General features: G+C 57.3%; 1 protein-coding gene across 1 annotated transcript; it reads left to right on the forward strand.

Moving 5' to 3' along the window:
- Positions 1–14,653: 14,653 nt before the first annotated feature.
- Positions 14,654–16,995, forward strand: BRD3OS (BRD3 opposite strand). The gene is made up of 3 exons (XM_086684449.1): positions 14,654–14,988; positions 15,363–15,607; positions 15,723–16,995. Exon 3 carries the CDS (start codon positions 15,975–15,977, stop codon positions 16,227–16,229), a length of 255 nt encoding a protein of 84 aa, XP_086540575.1. The 5' UTR covers positions 14,654–14,988; positions 15,363–15,607; positions 15,723–15,974; the 3' UTR covers positions 16,230–16,995.
- The last annotated feature ends 2,116 nt before the right edge of the window (positions 16,996–19,111 follow it).

The raw sequence follows: 19,111 nt of genomic DNA on the forward strand, positions 1-19,111 counted from the left end.
CTTGGCACTCTTCATTCCTCCAACTACCAAAATTAAGTCAAATGCCACGGACCGGACCCCAAGCTGATCTCTGCCAGCTTGCTGGGCACCGCTTGAGGCTCTCCTGAGAGGTGCCGTGAGCTCAGGGGGCTGGTTGCTCAGGGCTTCAAGAGTCTCCAGGACTTAATTCATTGGTGGGCACGAAGCCGAGACGTAGGGATTGGGGAGGGGGTTCCAGACTTCTGCAGGAGCCCCCGTCGCGGCGCTGACAGGCTCCCTCCACGAGGATGCAGGTGGGCGTCCAGGCCGCCGCGGGGCAGACCCCGGCCCCGTGCCGCTGATGTGGGGTGCCCGCTGCCCAGCCGTGCTTCTCGGCAGGCTCGGGCGTGGCACGCTGGCCCAGTTCAAAGTCCGTCCGCCCTCACTGGTGCTCATCGCTCCCTTCCAGCCTGAGCGGGAGGCAGACCTGCCCGGGGCCCCTCCGGCCATCCCGCGGGCCCGCCAGCTCGTGGGATGGGGAGCTGCCTGCTAGACCCCAGTGTAGACCACAAGGGCCAGAACCCCAGAACATTCCCCAAAAGACGCCCCGTTCCCCCTAGCTGTCATCCCCAGCACCCTGCCCGGCCCAGACCCAGCAACCGCTAACCTACTTTCTGGCTCCGTGGGTGTACCGGTGCTGGACGGTTCACGTTAATGGAGCCACCGGACGTCCCGCGTCAACAGAGCGGCTTCTGTATCTGGCTTCTCTGAGCAGGGTCAAGGCTCCCCGTGCCGTGGCCGGTACCAGTGGCCTTATGCCTTCCTACAGCTGAACATCAGCTCACTGTAAGGGGGATCCATTTTTTTTCTTTTAACATTTATTTATTTTTGAGAGACAGAGACGGAGCATGAAGGGGGGAGGGGCAGAGAGAGAGGGAGACACAGAATCGGAAGCAGGCTCCAGGCTCTGAGCCATCAGCCCAGAGCCCGACGCGGGGCTCGAACTCACAGACCGTGAGATCGTGACCTGAGCCGAAGTCAGACGCTTAACCGACTGAGCCCCCCAGGCGCCCCAAGGGATCCGTTTTAATAACACATTTTATCAACCCCATATACCTGAAATGTTATCATTCAACATGCGACCAACCTAACCAGTTCCGATGTATACTTGGCCCCTCAGCCCATCAGCTTGAACGCCCAACAGCTCTCAGAACACCCCGTCTGTCTGTAGGTTCCGGAAGGCTCATCATCCAGAGAGTAGACTCACCTACCCAGTAGCCTCGAATATACCTAAAGGTTTCCCCAAAATGAAACTGAGGCGTCAAATTGTAAGTTAATGACAATTACACGCCAGGAAAACTTCAGCTCCCCCACCCCCCAACCCAGTGGGATGAGCCACGGGTAAAGAGCACGCAGCCACACGTGGCTCATGGCTGCTGCTGCGTGGGAGCAAGGGGTCTTTGTGAAGCCCAGCCCGCTCCCCCCACCGGCGCTGTGACACCGCAGGAGGGGGGAGACATCTGTTTCCTCCCCTGCCCGGTGGGCTTCGTGAGACCCCCTCCCGGCATCAGTGAGTCGGGTGCTGGCAGCACGGACACCCTTCGGCATCTGGAAGCAGGCACACCTTGCCCGTCCCCGGGGGACTTGTCACTCGCGCGCGGGCTCTGGTGCACATGCTAGGAGCCGAGGCGCAGGGCTGTGCGTCACAGCACCCGAGGCTTGACCACGGCTCTCTGGCCTCTCTTCCCCACCTGACCCCTGCAGGCCCCCCACCACCCCCCAGCCGGAAAGACCCTTCAATTGTGCAAGGCTGACCCTATTCCCCGCTGCCCAAGGCCCGGCCCGTGTCCACACAAAAACTCGCACAGCCGTGTTCACAGTCACCAAAAGGCGGACGCAGCCCCCGGGTCCCGTCCGCAGGTGAACGGCGTATCCGTACGTGTCCACGGAATGTCACTCGGCCGTAAAAGGGAGTGAAGTTCTGACACCTGCTACCATGTGGACAAACTTCTAGAAGAGCTATACTAAGTGAAAAAAGGCCGGACACCAAAGGTGACACATGACAGGGCTCCATTTACATGCAATGGCCTGAGTCTGTGACTCTGTAGGCACAGAGAACAAACGGTGGGCACCAGGGGCGGGGGGGAGGGGAGAGGGGGGTCAGGGTTCAACGGGGACGGTTTCAGTTTGGAACCGTGAGAAAGTTCTGGAGACGGATGGTGGGGAGGGCCGCACGACACCCTGAATGTGCTTCGTGTCCCTGAACTGTCCCCTAATGGTACACTGAACGGTGTATTTCATGTTCTGTGCGCACGCACATACGCCGAAAGGAATGGCGTCCTGGTGCTACGACGCGGTTGAAGCTGCAAACGTCATGCTCGGGGCGCCTAGGGGCTCAGTCAGCTAAGCGCCCGACTCTTGATTTCAGCTCAGATCACGACCTCAGGGGGCAAGAGTTCGAGTCCCGCGTCGGGCTCTGCAGTGACTGTGCGAAGCCTGCTTGGGATTCTCGCTCTCCATTTCTCTCTGCCCCTCCCCTGCACGAGCCCTCTCTCTCTCTCTGTCTCTGTCTCTCTCTCTCTCAGTTAAAAAAAAAAAGAGAGAAAAGAAAAGTCCTGCTCCGTGGGAGAAGCCAAACACAAAAAGCCATGTGTTACATGACTCCATTCACAGGAAATGTTCAGGACGGACAAATCCAGAGAGAGTGGAAGTAGGTCAGTGGTTGTCTGGGGCTGGGGCCACGGGGAAATGGGGAGTGACTGCTTGTGGCCACAGGGCTTCTCTGCGGATTGAAGAAAATGCTCTGAAATTGACCGTTGTGGCAGCCGCACAGCTCTGCGAACGCGCTAAAGGCACACATTGTGCCCTTTTAACTGGGCGGGTTGTACACAATTATATCTCAATAAAGCTATGATATTTAAAAACACAAAACGCCCTTGGCTCCCCCTGCCTTCGGAGCGCAGCCAGCCTCCTGGAACGATGTTCAAGGCCCCCTGCCCCCATCGGAGCCCCTCAGTCTGCTCTGTGCCCCCTCCTAGCCACCCCTGCAAACTCTGGCCCCAGACTTCACACTCCTGCAATTTTGAACTGCGTGTCCCCCCCCCCAAACCGCCCCCCTGCCCACCACTGAGCCGTCTCTAGCCATGAGCCCACGGGACCACGGTCCACTCAGGAGATGTTTGCTTCCTAAAACCCACTTCTTCCCTCAGGGACCATCTCCTGCCTCCTCAGTGCCCCATCATGTCCCAGTGCTCGGCACAGAGCCCAGCATGAATTCATTTCTTCCCCCATCCACCCATCTACCCAACCCCTCACTCACCCCCCATCCATCCAACCATCCCCCAACCCAGCCACCCGTCTACCCAGCCACCCCCCCCATTCAGAAAACACTGAGTACCCACCCTGCACGTGCCTTGTCCCCAGGGGGAAAACAGATCTGGCCCAGGATTGACACAGCCAGAAGGGAGGTCTCAGAAAGGCCTCTTGCCTCCTGGGGAGGGTCCCAAGGGGTCTCTGAACGGAGCTTAGCCCTCTTGCAGACATCCTGAGCCCCCACCCACGCCCAAGACACGCTCCTGCTCTTCATCCGGATGCAACGTGGTGACCGGCCCAGGCTCAGGCGAGGTCCCCAAGGCCGAGTGACCTCGTGGCTCACTGCCTGCCAGGACGGACCTTCTCAGGGTTCGTCTGGTGGGAAAAGACAGCGGTCCAGGATGGCAGCTCCCGCTGGGCTGGGGAGGCCGGGCTCAGCCAGGGCAAGAGAAGACCGTGGAGCCTCAGGCTTCGAGCCCCTAGGGTGGACCCCCAAGATCCTGCCTCTCTGGTTTTTCACAAGTGCTTGGGCTGATGCTGGAAGCACCAGACCTCCCTCAGAGAGAGAAAGGCTCTCCAGTCCCACCTGGCCATGCTCTGTGCCCTTGGGTGTGACATTTAAGTCTCTGAGACTCGGTCTTCTCATCTGTGAAATGGGCAGAACGGCCCCCAGGGCAGAGGCTGCACCGTGAGTTAGCGAGAGGGCTCTTAGTAGGGCACTCAGGACCGGCCTGGCACAGAGGGCCGCCTCCCAGCGCCCACCAGGGGGCGCTGATGGGTGCCAGTCTGGTTGTGCCAGGGCACCGCAGCCACTCCTCCCACGGGGAGCCGTGGCTCAGAGCCGAGGGTCCTCCCAGGCCCTGCTGCCCCTGCCGTGGGCTCCGAAGTCCGAGTCCACGCCCTTGGCCTCGGCCACCTAAACGGTAATGGCCTGTCGGTCAGCAGAGAGCTGGCGTCTCCTCCTCTGAACGTTTTAATGTGAGCCTCACCAGCCACCTGTTCTGCTGCCTTTCCGGGTACCCACCTTCTCTCCCACCTCTGGCCCGACGCCTCCTCTCTCCCCACCCTCCGGGGTCAAGACGCGGGGCCCAGGTTTCACCATCCGTCCATCCCGTCTCAGCAGCATGTGACATCGTGAACCGGCTCCCCCCGGCTTCCAGGGGCCGGAGCCTTGATCTTCCTTCTTGTTGCCATCACGACAGGCCTTGACAGCCACAGGCGCCAGCCAGGCCTGGCCCAGCCGTGCCCGGTTCCTCCTGCCGTGGCCAGAGAGGGACAATAGCATCGCTGAGCCCAGGTCCAGGAGTGGCCTGACAACTTCCTAGCCACTGCCACCTGCCTTTCATCTCAAGACAGCCCCCGCCGTCTGCTGCGTTCCCCCGACACCCAGGGCTTTCCTGCTCCCCACCCCTGCGCCCAACACTAGTTGCCTGCAGGGGTCCCAGGAAGCAGACTCTAGCACGTATTACGGACCGTCCCACCCCAGCCATCTGGCAACATGGACCCCACGGCTGGCCGTGAGCACTGTACTGAGAGTCCCTGGCACAGGGTAGTGATTGCTAGAACTTTCCCTAGTGGTGAACTGGGATGGGGCACCTATGGAAGAGAATGTACGGGGTAAGTCAGAGGCCTGGATGGGGGCGGGGGGTGGAGAGCAATTATTAGAACCACGGCGGTGGATGCAGGCGGCTGTGAACCCACTGGAGAAAGTCGATGGACGGCGGAGGGGGACCAGCCAACCACTTAAGGCGGCCACTTAAGTCTGCAAGGTGGAGCCTCATCTAAGAGCACAGATAAGGAGTCAGCATCCTTGTAGCTGCAGGCAGAGAACCAGGAGGTGCTCCAGGGAAGGCTGAGAGCTCCAGCCAGTTAGCTCCCGGGTCCGGAGTGGGGCCCGACGGGGAGGAGGAGGCCAAGAGACTCGGGGGTGGGGACAGCTAGGTCAGCCCGCTGGAAACTGGTCCACGTCTGCTCCCCCCTGGAACCTGGGGGCTGGCAGAAGTGGCCACTCCCCCCCCCCCCCCCAACCCGGCGAAGGCTAGCCTTCTCCGCTGCCTTGTGAGACATCACATCTCTGCCTTGGACTATCGGTCTGTGCCTTGGACTAAAATGTGCGAATCTTAGCTTTTTATCTTCTTCCTTGAAAAGCCACTTTAAAAGTATCACCCACCATCGCCATTCACTGCCTTGGGACGCCATCGCTCGGTCCCCTAGAGCCTTTCGCTGGGCAGGTCAGCCCAGGGGACCAGAGGAGACAGTTTACTTAGCTGCCTGGCCTCTTTTGTCCTGTTCCCTGAGACAGGATGACTTTTCATTGCTTTTAGCCACAGTCTGGCCAAATAACCCGTCCTAGATTCCCTCCATTTTTTTCCTGCACCGACTTTCGTGTTAGGGTTTATAGTGGGCTGCATGGCGGACCCCCGAAAGGTATGTCCCCACCAAATCCCTAAAACCCCTAACCTTATTCAGCAAAGGGGTCTTTGCAAGTATAATTAACAGAGAATCTTGACGTGAGGAGATCATCCTGGATTATCTGGGCCCTAAATCCGGTGACAAGTGTCCTTACTAGAGACACGCAGGAGGAGAGGCCGTGTGAAGGCTGAGGCAACCCTGGGTGATGCATTCGCAAGCCACGGAAGGCAGAGCAAGCTGGTGGCCGCCAGAAGCTGGGGGAGAGGCATAGAGTGGATTCCTGTCCCCAAAGCTTCCAGACAGAGTGGGGCCCCGCCAGCAGCCCACTTCCCTGCTGGCCAGGAGTGGGGACACTGGAGCCTCAGACACGGAGTGAATGCAACTGGCCAAAAAATAGGGGACACTAAAACTCACGAGGCCATATTCCTTTTTTTTTTTTTCTTTTTTTGCTAAATCCCTGACTTAAAAAAAAAAAATCCCTTTGGACGCTTGGTAGATCACCAGCCCCCTTTTCTGAAAACGGACAGGGAAGGGGAAAGAAGGGGGCATTTCTTCTGCTTTTCCCACATGAGCCATATTTCACGGTAGCCAAACGGTTGATGAGCAAAGTTCTTCCCTTTGGAAGAATTCCAGAAGTAAACCTAGAATCAGAAAAATCACCAAGTTCCAATCCTTAAGGAAACAATGGTCCTAAGTTACAATCACTAATGGCAGTCAAAATTATCCTGTAAAGACCAACAGGGAGGGCCACCTGGGGGGCTCAGGCGGTCAAGCGTCTCACTTCGGCTCAGGTCATGATCTCACAGCTCGTGAGTTCAAGCCCCACGTTGGGCTCTGTGCTGACGGCTCAGAGCCTGGAGCCTGCTTCCGATTCTGCGTCTCCCTCTCTCGCTGCCCCTCTGTCACTTGTGCTTTGTCTCTCTCTCTCTCTCTCTCTCAAAAATAAATAAACACTTAAAAAAGGAGGGGGGACGCCTGGGTAGATCAGTCGATTAAGCGTCCAACTCAGGTCGTGGTCTCACTGTTGGGGGTTCAAGCCCCACGTCCGGCTCTGTGCTGACAGCTCAGAGCCTGGAGCCTGCTTCCGATTCTGCATCTCCCTCTCTCTCTGCCCCTCCTCTGCTCGCACCCTGTCTCTCTCTCTCTCTCTCTCTGTCTCTAAAAAATTAATAAGTACTAAAAGAATTTTGTTAAAAAGATGTGATATGTTACTGTAGCTATGTATAAAAACACCGACGTATTTATAGATGGAATGATACGAGGTCTGGCCTTAGCTGATGTGTATTTCCTCACAATCTATAATTAGCTTCCTCTGAAAACTCTTTTTCTGTGAAATACGACATGCGGGAATATGCACAAAGCAAACACACAGCTTCAGGCAACGTTATAAAGGAAGAGCAGACATGAGCAGAAGAGCACCTCCACCAGGCCCCCAGGTCCTCGGCCTCCCCCCCCACCCTGCAGTCTCCTCTCCCCCCGCCAGAGCTGCGGCTACACTGACACCCACGTCCTCACGCACATCTCTTTGTAGTGTTGCCATCGAAATATGCCACCATAAGTGCTGTAATCAGTGCTGCCTCTTTCCGAACGGTACAGAAATGGGATCCCTCAGCGGAGGATTTGTGTTTTTCCGCGGGGCGTTTTAGGGTGTGGGCTGGCTTCTTTTCCTTTGATGCTCTGCTTCCGTGATTCATTCGTGTGTTTGTGCGGACGCCGGTCCGTTCATCTCCAGCGCTCCCCGGTACCGGCTTCCTTCGCGGGGACTTGCCCCAACCCATTTCCCCATTCTTTTTTTTTTTTTTAAATTTTTATTTTTTTAATGTTTATTTATTTTTGAGACAGAGAGAGACAGAGCACGAACGGGGCGGGGGGTCAGAGAGAGAGAGAGGGAGACACAGAATCCAAAGCGGGCTCCGGGCTCCCAGCCGTTGGCACGGAGCCCGACGAGGGGCTCGAACGCACGGACCGTGAGATCGTGACCTGAGCTGAAGTCGGACGCTCCACCGACTGGGCCACCCGGGCGCCCCTCATTTCCCCGCTCTGATGGCAGGGACGCGGGACCGTTTCCGGTTGCAAGTCTCCGTGCTGCTGTGCGCGCCCGTCCGGGTGCACGTGCTCGCGCACAGAGCTCCGCTGGCCCCACCCCCAGGAAGGGAATGGCGGGCTCGCGACTGTGGGCCCCGCCAGCTTCGTGGGGCAGTGCTTTCGGGGTCGTTACACCGTGGGCCCTGGCAGCAGAGACAGGTGGCAATGCTGCACAGCCCTGCACTCGCTGGCACGTGGTTGGGTCAATCTTCTTGCTTTCGGATGTTCTTGTGGATACGGGTGGCCCCCACTACGGTCTTAATTTGGATTTTCTTTTCTTTCTGTTTCTTTCCTTCCCCTTCCCCTTCCCTCCCCTCCCCTTTCCTTTCCTCTTTTTTCTTTAAAGAATTTATTGTTCAGTCATCCCCACACACAACATGGGGCTCAAACTCACAAACCCGTGATCAAGAGTCACACGCTCCACCCACAGGGCCTGCCAGGCACCCCTTCATTTGGATTTTCTGGGGGCGCCTGGGTGGCCCGGCCCGTTGAGCCTCTGACTTCGGCTCAGGTCATGATCTCACAGTTTGTGGGTTTTGAGCCCTGCATCGGGCTCTGTGCTCACAGATCAGAGCCGGGAGCCTGCTTCGGATTCTGTGTCTCCCTCTCCCTCTGCCCCTCCTCAGCTGCACTTTCTCTCTCTCTCTCTCTCTCTCTCTCTCTCTCTGTCTCAAAAACAAAGAAACATTAAGGGGCACCTGGGTGGTTCAGCATCTGACTTCGGCTCAGGTCACGATCTCGTGAGTTCGAGCCCCGCATCAGGCTCTGCGCTGACAGCTCAGAGCCTGGAGCCCGCTTCCAGTTCTGTCTCCCTCTCGCTCTCTGTCCCTCTCTCACTCGTGCTCTGTCTCTCTGTTTCTCTAAAAGAAAAAAAAAAAAATTTTGTCTTGATACTTTTTTTTTTTTTTTACTATTGGTCTATTCTTTTTCTTGTTAATTCACAGGGATTCCTCCTATATTCTGGACGTCAGACATGCACCGGTTTCCAAGTTAACCTCCATCCACCCCAAACCAGCCTTCGGTACCAGCCTGGCGGTGCTGGGGTGACTCTGCCCGCGGCTCCCTGGGGCTCTGCAGGCAGGCGCTACTGGGAGCCCGCAGCGGGGGCCTGCTTCTTTCTGCCGTCACCCCCTGCCCCAGGAGGGCCCCTGCGGGGCTTCTGCACCAGGCGCCGGCAGTGACCGGGCACCTGCTGAGTCCAGTTCGCGGCAAGGCCGGGCTCCCGGGACAGTCCTGGAGGCAGCACCTTCGGGGTCGCCTCAGAGCTCCCAGGGGCCGTCTCCAAGATTCTTTTTTCTTTTCTTTTCTTTTCTTTTCTTTTCTTTTCTTTTCTTTTCTTTTCTTTTCTTTCTCTTCTCTTCTTTTTTCTTTTCTTTTCTCTTCTCTTCTTTCTTTTCTCTTCTTTCTTTTCTATTTTCTTTTCTTTTCTTTTCTTTTTCTTCCTTTCATTATCCCCACCTCTTCCTTGGCTCCCTCCGTCCTAGAGGGCGATCTGCTTCCTGCAGTCGTCACCTCCGTGGAGCTGAGCGTTCTAGGCTTTCAATGCTCATGGTTTGGCTGGATTGGTTAAGGACCGCAGAGAAACGCGTTGGGAGCTTGGAGCCTGGCGGCAAGGGGGTCTGGGGAAAAGGCAGTGGACGGACGTCCTGGAAAGGACGCAGACTCTGAAGCTATCTGCATCCTGGGTGGACGTCTCCATGGCCCGTCCCCTGCGGAGGAGGCTCTCAAGAATCAGACGGACACACGGGATCCGTCTGTAAAGGTTTTGGCCTCTTCCGCTCACTCGATGGCCCCTGCGTCCACGGTCAGAGGGACGGAGACCCGGCCCGGCCACTCCACGGACCTCCGCCACCAAAGCCGATTGGCCCACTGCACTGCTGAGGGCCTAGCCGGCCAACGGCCAAAGCCGCTGCTGACCCCTTGATATGGCACCACCACACGGGGGCCGGCCAGCCAAGTCCTGGCACGTGTATTACATTGGACTCCTCTGTCATGGAGGGGACGGAAGTTCTGTCCGTCCCACTGGAACAGATGTGGATTCTGGACGTGGACTGTCTTTCCCTGCCCTTCAGTCTTCCGCCAGCCCGACGATCCATGGAGTTGGGGAGGGCCTTGTTCACCATCACGGCTTCCCGCACGGCTCCTGAGCCAGGAGCTCAGTCCTCAGCAAGAGAAGCAGAGCAGTGGGTGCGTACTCACGGAAGTCACTGGTCTTTCACGTGCCCCGTCACCCGGACGCGCCCACCGAACACAGGGTGGGGCGGCCCACGAAGGACATGGTTACGGCACCGCTCAGCAGGAACACCACCGAAGCTGGGGGTCCTCGCTTACAGACTCAAGCGTGTGCTTCGAACCAGAGACAGATAACACGAACCAGAGACAGATAACATGGTGCTGTCTTCCCCGCGGCCCGATCGCACGTCAAGGACCCAGAGAGTAGACGTGGCAATGGCTCCTCTGACTTCCACTAACACCTCACGGCGCTCTGAGTCCCACCCCCCCCCCCCCCCACCTCTGAGCTTCGACTGGGTTGGAAGTCTTGGTTCTCGAGGGAGGAAAGTCCCCCCGGAAATCCGCAATGGCTCCTTCGATTTGGAAGACGAGGCTCCCACCCAGAAACGTGGGGGCCCTCATGCCACCGCGTCGAAACACTAAGGAGAGGGTGACCTCACCGGCTGGGGCCGTGGAGCCCTCATACCAGGGACAAGGTGGGTTGTCACTTCACGCTGAGAGCAGGAAGAGGCAAGGCTCGAACCCAGGGAGTCATCTGAGGTGCGTTTTGGTATTTCTGCCGCCCAAAGTAAATAGAGGGCTACCACAACCAAAAGTAAATAAGTAGCCCGATAACTGGAGGTTTGTCCCCCCCCGGGGACGAAGGTCTAAGGCACCCCGTTAGTTAAAGAAACCGTGCCCAGCGGAGATGCTGCCGCGGGCGAGGGACCCCCGACAGGGGACGGTACGGGGGCAGGCGCGGTGACAGCTGTCTGTGCTCTGATGCCCCTTAAGTGTGTACGTGTTTGTGTCTCGCGGCTTTTAAGATCTCCTCGTCCCCCTTGGCGTTTTCGGGAAGCGCTGTTGGGAGTGGACGCTGCAATCTGGTTTCAGGCAGAAGATTCAGACAGAAGGAGACCGAATGGGAAGGGTCGCCAGGGACGGCGTCTCGTCCTGCCGGGGCCGGGGGAGGCTCGACCGCCTGGCTCCAGCACGACACGCTTCATCTTCTCAGGCAGGCACGTAGGGCTGGGTGTTCTGTTTCTGCTTCTGTTATAGGAAGTTCCCGTCTGCTCAGAAATGAACGTTCGCCAGCTGGATGAACAAAGGGCAGGACTGTGGCAGTCCGGAAGTTTCTGGCTCATCGCCCGCCGCCTTTACGTTCAACGTGATCTCAAACATCCTTTACGCTGTGCCTTGCGAGGTCCCCGCCAACCTCACTTTGCCCTTTGCCAGCGTCTCCCTGGGAAGCTCTGGGAGGTAGACTGGGGAGCCCTCCTCCTTCCTCTCTGCTTCCTGTGGAATTCCTGCCAGCGTGTAAAGATTCTTCACAGTTTTGTCCTGAAGCAGCTGCCGAATCCGGTCCGTGGCTTTTCCGACAAGCACAGAATCCACTTTATCATGCGGCCGGCCCTCGGAGGCGGCAGCCGGCGGGTGCCCCTCCCCCGGGGTCTGGGTCCCCAGCTATTGGGACGCTCGGTGCAGAGACGCCAGCTGAAGCTGCCAGTGCTCCTGCCTCCAAAGTCTGACCTCAGCTCCGTGCTGTTCCTCTTCTGTGTTGCTTGGTGATAATTACTTGGTGATAGGAACCTCTTCTCTGCCCCTAGCCCTGGAGGTGGTCATCGCTTCCTGCAGCTGATGCGTCAGAGAGACTTCAGATGTCTTGTTTTGTTAAGTTCACTTATTTATTTTGAGAGACAGAGAGGGGGGCAGAGAGAGAGAACCCCAAGTAGACTCCATGCTGTCAGCACAGAGCCCCAATGTGGGGCTCGATCCCACAAACCGTGAGATCGTGACCTGAGTTGAGATCAAGAGTCGGGCGCTTAACCAACTGAGCCACCCAGATGCCCCTAGACGTTTTTATTTTGTTGGACAGTTATCTAGTTAACTTTGGACGTCATGAACGACCACATCTATTAACTTCTCTCTGGTCAGATCATTGGTGGGATTTCTGTCTTTGAACTGGACCCTGAGTCCCTTATCAATGATACGTATTGCAAATTTCCTCTCACGTCCGTGACTTTCCTTTTCACTTATTGTTTTAAGTTGTTATTTTCTTTTAAGTTTATTTATTTATTTTGAGGAGTAGGGAGGCAGACAGAGAAGGAGAGAGAGAATCCCAAGCAGGTTCCGTGCCGTCCGTGCAGAGCCCGACGCAGGACTCAGTCTCACCAACCATGAGTTCGTGACCTGAGCCAAAATCAAGAGTTGGACGCTCAATCAACTCCCTTTAAGTTTTTGTTTTAATTCCAGTTAGTTAACATTTTTTCCACTTACTTTTAAAATAAGTTTTCACGGGGCACCTGCGTGGCTCAGTCGGTTGAGCATCTGTCGTCAGCTCAGGTCATGATCTCACGGTCCGTGAGTTCGAGCCCCGCGCCGGGCTCTGCGCTGACAGCTCGGAGCCTGGAGCCTGCTTGGGATTCTGTGTCTCCTGCTCTCTCTGCCCCTCCCCCGCTTGTACTCCGTCTCTCTCTCTCTCCCTCTCTCTCAAAAATGAATAAACATTAAAAAAAAATAAAGCAAAATAAGCTTTTTAATTTAGGAAAGTTTTAGATTCACAGAAAAATTGCAAAGATAGTTCAGAGTTACCATATACCCCCCCCATATACACCATAGATGTGTATATTTTTTAGCATTTAAGGCTCTTAGTCCCCCACCCCCACCCCACACATGATTTTTTTTTTTTAAGTTTATTTATTTATTTTGAGGTCGGGAGGAGCACAGAGAGAGGGAGAGAGAGAGTCCCAAGCAGGCTCTGTGCTGCCAGCAGGGAGCCTGGCTCAGGGCTCAAACTCAACAACTGTGAGGTCATGACCTGAGCTGAAATCAAGAGCCAGGACGCTTAACCAACTGAGCCCCCCAGGGGAAACCTGGCCCCCCATCCCGCATGATTTTAACTGCATCCTACAAGCTTTGATATGTTGCATTTTTATCATTATTCCATTAAAGTACTTTACAATTTATATTCTGAATTTCTCTTTGATCCATGAGAAATTTGGAAATACATTTCTTTAAAAAAATTTTTTTTAATGTTTATTTATTTTTGAGAGACAAAGAGAGACAGAGCATGAGCAGGGAAGGGGTGGAGAGAGAGGGAGACATAGAATCCGAAGTAGGCTCCAGGCTCCAGTCCAGGCCTTCGGCACAGAGCTGGAAGGGGGGCTCGAACTCACAAACCATGAGATCATGATCTGAGCCGAAGGTGGGATGCTTAACCGACTGAGCCACCCAGGCACCCCTAGAAACATATTTCTTTTTTTTTTTTTTTTTTAATTTTTTTTTTCAACGTTTATTTATTTTTGGGACAGAGAGAGACAGAGCATGAACGGGGGAGGGGCAGAGAGAGAGGGAGACACAGAATCGGAAACAGGCTCCAGGCTCTGAGCCATCAGCCCAGAGCCCGACACGGGGCTCGAACCCACGGACTGCGAGATCGTGACCTGGCTGAAGTCGGACGCTTAACCGACTGCGCCACCCAGGCGCCCCTAAAAATATATTTCTTAATGATCATTAAATATGCTTTCTTCTAGTTGGTTTTTTTTTAATTGTTTTATAGACCATTTTTCCCGTGACCCTATTTATATATGATCTGAATACTCTGAAATATGTCGAAACTAACTTACAGCCGCCACATGCTCAGTTTCCTCAATGTTCTGAGTCCGTGTGCAGGCTGCGCACAGGGGGTGCGCACGCAGGACTCGCAGGTACAGGACGCGCGCTCACCGCGCAGGGGCGGGGCGTGCACTCGCGGTGCGGGTTCGCGGTGCGGGTTCGCGGTGCGGGTTCGCGGTGCGGGTTCGCGGTGCGGGTTCGCGGTGCGGGTTCGCGGTGCGGGTTCGCGGTGCGGGTTCGCGGTGCGGGCGCAGCGCCCCGGGGGCCCCCGCCAGGACCGGTGTCTTTGTCACCGTCGGGGAAACCGTAAAATACACTCGGTAAGGGAGTGAGCAGATGCCACATGAGGGTATTATTGGGGCATGACTGGAGGGGGTGCGGAATGCTCGGGGCAGCATCGGGGCAAGGGAAGTTCAAGACCTAATTTTGAGACGCAGTGAGCAGCGAGCAAACTTGAATTATCTTGAAAAACATATCGATCCTTAGGAGTCAGAATGCTGATAGCAGTGGCAAAAGTGCACGAGAAGCAACACAAAACTACTGTCAATAAAACGCTGGGACCAACCGCGACGGTGGCGGGCGGAGACAAGGGCCGCTCCGGGTCCCCGGCTCCCCCGCCCCCAGTCGCGCGCTCCGGCCCCGCCCCCGGAGCATCCGCGGCTCCGGCTCGTCGCGCCGGCCTGCCCGGCCTCGGCGCTCGGCTCGGCATGCCTGCGGCGCTGCCATGGAGACGCGGCCCCGAGGCCAACGGGCCCCGCCCCCGCCTCCGAGCGCCCCGCCCCCGCGCCCGCACGTCACCGCGGCCCCTCGGCGCGGGTGACTGGGCGCGGGTCTGCGGTGGGGGCGGGTGACTGGGGCGGGAGGCGACGGGGAGGGGTGATCGGGGCGGGAGGAGATGGGAGGCGCGGGGAACTGGGGCGGGAGGCGATGGCGGGGGTGGGGGGTGGGGGTGGGGCACGAGGGACTGGGACGGGAGGTGATGGGGAGGGGTGACCGGGGCAGGAGGCGATGGATGAGAAGGCGATGGGGAGGGGTGACTGGGGCGGGTGGCAGTGGGGGAAGAGCCCAGTAACAGGGCGACTCTTGGTAGGAGGCAGTGATGGGTGGAGGGCCCAGGATGCTGGGGAGGCAACGGGGTCGTGCCATGAAGGGATCCCGTGCCATGAAGGATGCCCGCTGGCCGGGCAAAGTCAGGGAGACTCTGCCGCCAGAAATGAGGGCAGCGCTGAGTGATGGGGACTCTGGCCATAAAGAAGGAAAATTCTGCATGGCTGGGAAAGCATTTGGGGGGGTCTTGCGGATGCTTCCCTGTTTGGTTTCCACATGACGTCATTTCTCTTTCCAGCCCAGGGGCCTCCCAGATGCCTGGAGCAGAAAGAAGGCGCTGGTGGCGGGGTGAGTACCAAGCCATCCTCAGCATGGGCAGCCCAGGCAAACACCCTCCAGGCCAGGCGCCGAGGGATGAGCCCCAAAACCTGTGCTCTTGCAGGTTCTCAGGACTTCCGTCACAGATGCAGACTCAAGCGCTCCGACAAGCAGTTCCCCGGTATTGCCCGTTAGCTCCTAAAAGAACTAGGATAAGTCACAGGCCTGCCCCTTACACCCAGGCTCACCGTCTGGGTCACTGGACGGCGACCGAAATCGTGAAACGTGTCAGTACTTTGGTCTGATGCTCCGATCCAAAAAGAGTTAAGATCCTGAGCCATCAAGGCCCCGCTTGCCGCTGGGTGCTTTCCCCCGCACCTGACGACACGGTCATTTCTTTGTAGCATCACTCCGGGCAAGAGCTGAGGACAAAGCACTGAAGGAAAGCCTGGCTCCAAACCCCGCCGTGCATCAGCGCTGGAGGCCCGCCCAGGCCCAGATCAGTGGAGGGCAGCTACGGGGAATGAGGTCAAGTTTCGTCTAGTTGCACGGTGTCCTTTCACGCAGGGCACCAGAGATACCTTTCCGAGTTAAGCGGGTCGAGCCATGGTGTCAGAATCACAGTAGACCCCCGGCAAGTCTCCCCAAGGTGGGTGCCTCGTCCCTGGCAACCGTACATCTAGTAAGGTGCGCATAGCCGTCACCAGAAGACTCTGTGGCCGGGGCGCCACCGTCCAGCTTGCTGTCTCACGTGTGGTTCTCAGGTGTCTTTCCAGAATGCTCAGAGGCTCCTCTCAAGTCTCCTTGCGATGCAGTCGTCTTGAGGGTGTTGCCTACAAAGGGCCTGGATTCCTCCTTTTCACCACGGAGTTCGATAAGGGATCCCGAAACGCAACAACCGAAAAAGTTAGTTAGCGCACTTAGCATAAGGCAGCGGGCAGCTGTCCACGCCACGCGAGTTCTGGCTCAGAGAGGCCCAGTGTGCGGGAGCCCAGGAGGGGAGTTTGCGGCCAGGGATGAGTGGCCGCGTGCCGCTGGCGGAGAAGGCCCTGTCTGAGAGCTATGCCCGGCTCCGGTACCGAGATACCTCCTTGCTCATCTGGCAGCAGCAGCAGCAGAAACTGGAATCCGTGCCCCCCGGGACATACCTGAGCAGGAGCCGAAGCATGTGGTACTCCCAGTACGGAAACGAGGCCATCCTGGTCCGGGACAGGAACAAGCTTGAGGTCTCCCGGGACACGGGCCAGTCCAAGTTTTGTACGGTCATGTAACTCCAGCCTGAAGACCGGGGCCCAGGCACCAGGCCGGGGGGAGAGCAGGCCACGTTTCGTTCAGGGGCCTTGGTGATTGCCAGTCCTTACTGGGAGATGGCGAATAGTGAGCGCGAAGACGAAGCCGGGCCGGTGGCGCCCAAGCCCTCTCTCACGGGATCGAGTGACTGGCGGACCTGGCCTCTGGGCCCGGTGCCTGGTCCGCTGGCACTGCGGGCACAGCCCAGGCCGGGGCACGGCCAGACACTGCTTTTCTCGGCCGCTTCCAAACGAACCAAGCAAGGGGGACTCCCTGGCTACAAACCACCTTTTCAGAACTTTCTAGGCTGTCGTTAGCCCTCCCCCTTCTGCCTGGTCTGGAGACAGATCTAGAAAAAGGTGGAGGAGTTAGCACCACGTATGGGCAGGCAGCATCTGCGGGGGGCAAGCTGGATTCCGAGGCCAGCGGCGGCACCGCGGCAGGGACTGACGCCGCGCGTCTTGTTACAGGATGGGCATCGCGTGCAAGGCGCGGGGCAGCTTCCGCACCAGCTGCCGAGTACGTCCCAACACGGGGCGGAAGCCCAGAACTACTGGGCTGGAATCGCGTGGCTGGAAAAGGCCGGTGCGGCTTCGCAGTGCGCCACCTCTGCGGGGCCGGGCGCGTGCCGCGGGAGGCATTTTCAAAGGCTTTGCCGTCTGCTGTGACTGAAGGCTGTGAGGCTATGCAACTGCGGGAATCTTTTGTCAAGGCTGGCTTTTCTAAATAAATACCCTTTGGGACACTTCTTCCTTCCTCACTTTTGTTTTAAGTTTGTTCGTAGCACCTTAACTTGGCTTCAGATTCTGTGTGTGTGTGTGTGTGTGCACGCGCGTGTGTTCATACCAGAATCTAATGATTGCTACAAACCCCGTTACAGGAACGCATAAAGCAACCCCAAAGCATCAGTCCTGTGCGTGTGCGTGCACAACCGCGCGTGCTTTTAATGTTCTGGGAGTTTCTTCTGCTGTACAAATGGACGTCTCCACCATGCTTTGAATGTCTGATCAGCATTCCGGTGAGCCGGCAGGTGGGCAGAGGGTCTCCTTGATGGTGCCGGGCAGACAGCACAGCTCGAGCTTCGTCGTACGTGGTTCTCTTTGTGGCTGTGCCAAGTTCACTGGCAAACATCCCGGAAGTGGGACTGCTGGGTCCGAGTGCGTTCCCCAAATGTTTAGTGTCCAGCCACCGGCCTGGTCTTTTGTGACGGACCCTTGGCCGGCTTGCTGCGTGGGTTGGGAGGCTTGAAGTCACATTTCCTGGATCGCCTCCCGGAGTGGACAAGGGAGGCTGGTCCCAGGTACCAAGTGAGGCCTCTGCAGTGAGGGCTGGCCTGTGGAGCAGCCCTGACACGGGAATTAACCCAGTGGACGGCTGGGTCAACATCTCTGCAGGTCTCCCGTTAAAGTCCTGCTTGGGAAGAAAGCAGACTTCAGAGACTCATCGGGAATGCCTCTGTGCCACACGCTGACCCGCACCGGATGAACCTGAGAACAGGTGCTGGTTGAGTTCTGTTTGGCCCCAGGCATGGAGGGGTAGCGCCTGGGAAGACCAGCACCGGCCACCACCCACCGCCCGTGTCTGCAAGGGTCAGGGTGTGCAGGTGACCGACGTGCACCGGCTGCTTGTAGGACAGTAGGCGCTAAGCTGCTTAGAAGAGCATCGGAAGCCACCATCTGCCCGAGGGAAGCCCGGACGGCTGGTCTCCCTGGCTTGGGCTGGGGCCACTGAGGTGGACACAGCCCAGCCCCCGTCCTTGGGGATGTTGGCCTGGATGAGGCTGGGGGGGGGGGGGGGGGGAAGAGTGTGGACAAGGATGCCGGTGCAGGGGATGCTGGGAGGGTGCCCGCTGACAGCGTGGGGGTGGGGTGGGGTGGGGCGGGGCGGGGCGCCAGGCCTGGACCTGGGCCCACCGGCAGCTTTCTGGAGGACAAAAGCTGCCGGCTCCACAAGGCCCGGCTCAAACGGCCAGACTGCTTGCGCAACAGCGTCCGAGCTCCCGCGTCAACCGCTCCTCGCCGAAGCTTCTACTGAGCGCCGGGTTCCGCAAACGTGCGACAGTGTCTGATGCCCGCTGTCCCGGAACCCGCCCCCGTGGGGACCGAGGCACGGCGGGGAAGGGGGGATCCGCCCGGACAGGAGGGATGGCCGCAGGAGGACGGGAAGGTGACAGATGTGCCTCCACATGGAGGACAGCTTGCTCTGGAGGACAGTCAGCAGACAGGAAAGGCTACGAACGATGCTCCCGAAACCCTGGTGCCTTCCTGCCCGGGCGGAGGACCGGAGCTGCTTGGGGTATTTCTGCCCGGCCTCTCGTTCTGCAGCAGTAGGGGGACTGGGCCGCCTTCCGAGCACCTCCACACACACGCACAGGAGGCTGGGAGCCACCAAAAGCACAGGAAACAGCACATACGGCACCTCTTTTTTTTTGCTGTTTGTTTTATTATGAAACAAAACAAATGCCCCAGGAGAAGGGTCCATGATTACCAGAGACATCCAAGAGTACTTTCTACCATTTTTATTCTGTTGTGTTGAGGCCAGCACTGCAATAAACAAGCTAAAACTACTTACATTGGACTCATTTTCAGTAACTGACATTTACAGGAATATACTAGAAACGGCACTAAAAAGTTTAAGAAAAGTTACGGTAAACTTGCATGCACATCATACAGAAAAGTAACATTTTAAATATAAAAAAGAAAAACTTCCTGGAGGCGTTACGCCAGCGTCGAGGCACAGGCTACAGTGGGTGGAACGCGTCCCTTCTCTGGGCGGTGTTTCTCCCAGAGGGCTGTCACAGACGTGGGTGTGGCAGAACAAAAACAAACAAAAGGAAAACATATCTTACAGTTTGTAAGCAAGA

The sequence above is a fragment of the Puma concolor genome, chromosome D4 (genome assembly GCF_028749965.1).
Source record: "Puma concolor isolate L17-30 chromosome D4, mPumCon1.1.hap2, whole genome shotgun sequence".
In the NCBI taxonomy this organism is placed as follows: domain Eukaryota; kingdom Metazoa; phylum Chordata; class Mammalia; order Carnivora; family Felidae; genus Puma; species Puma concolor.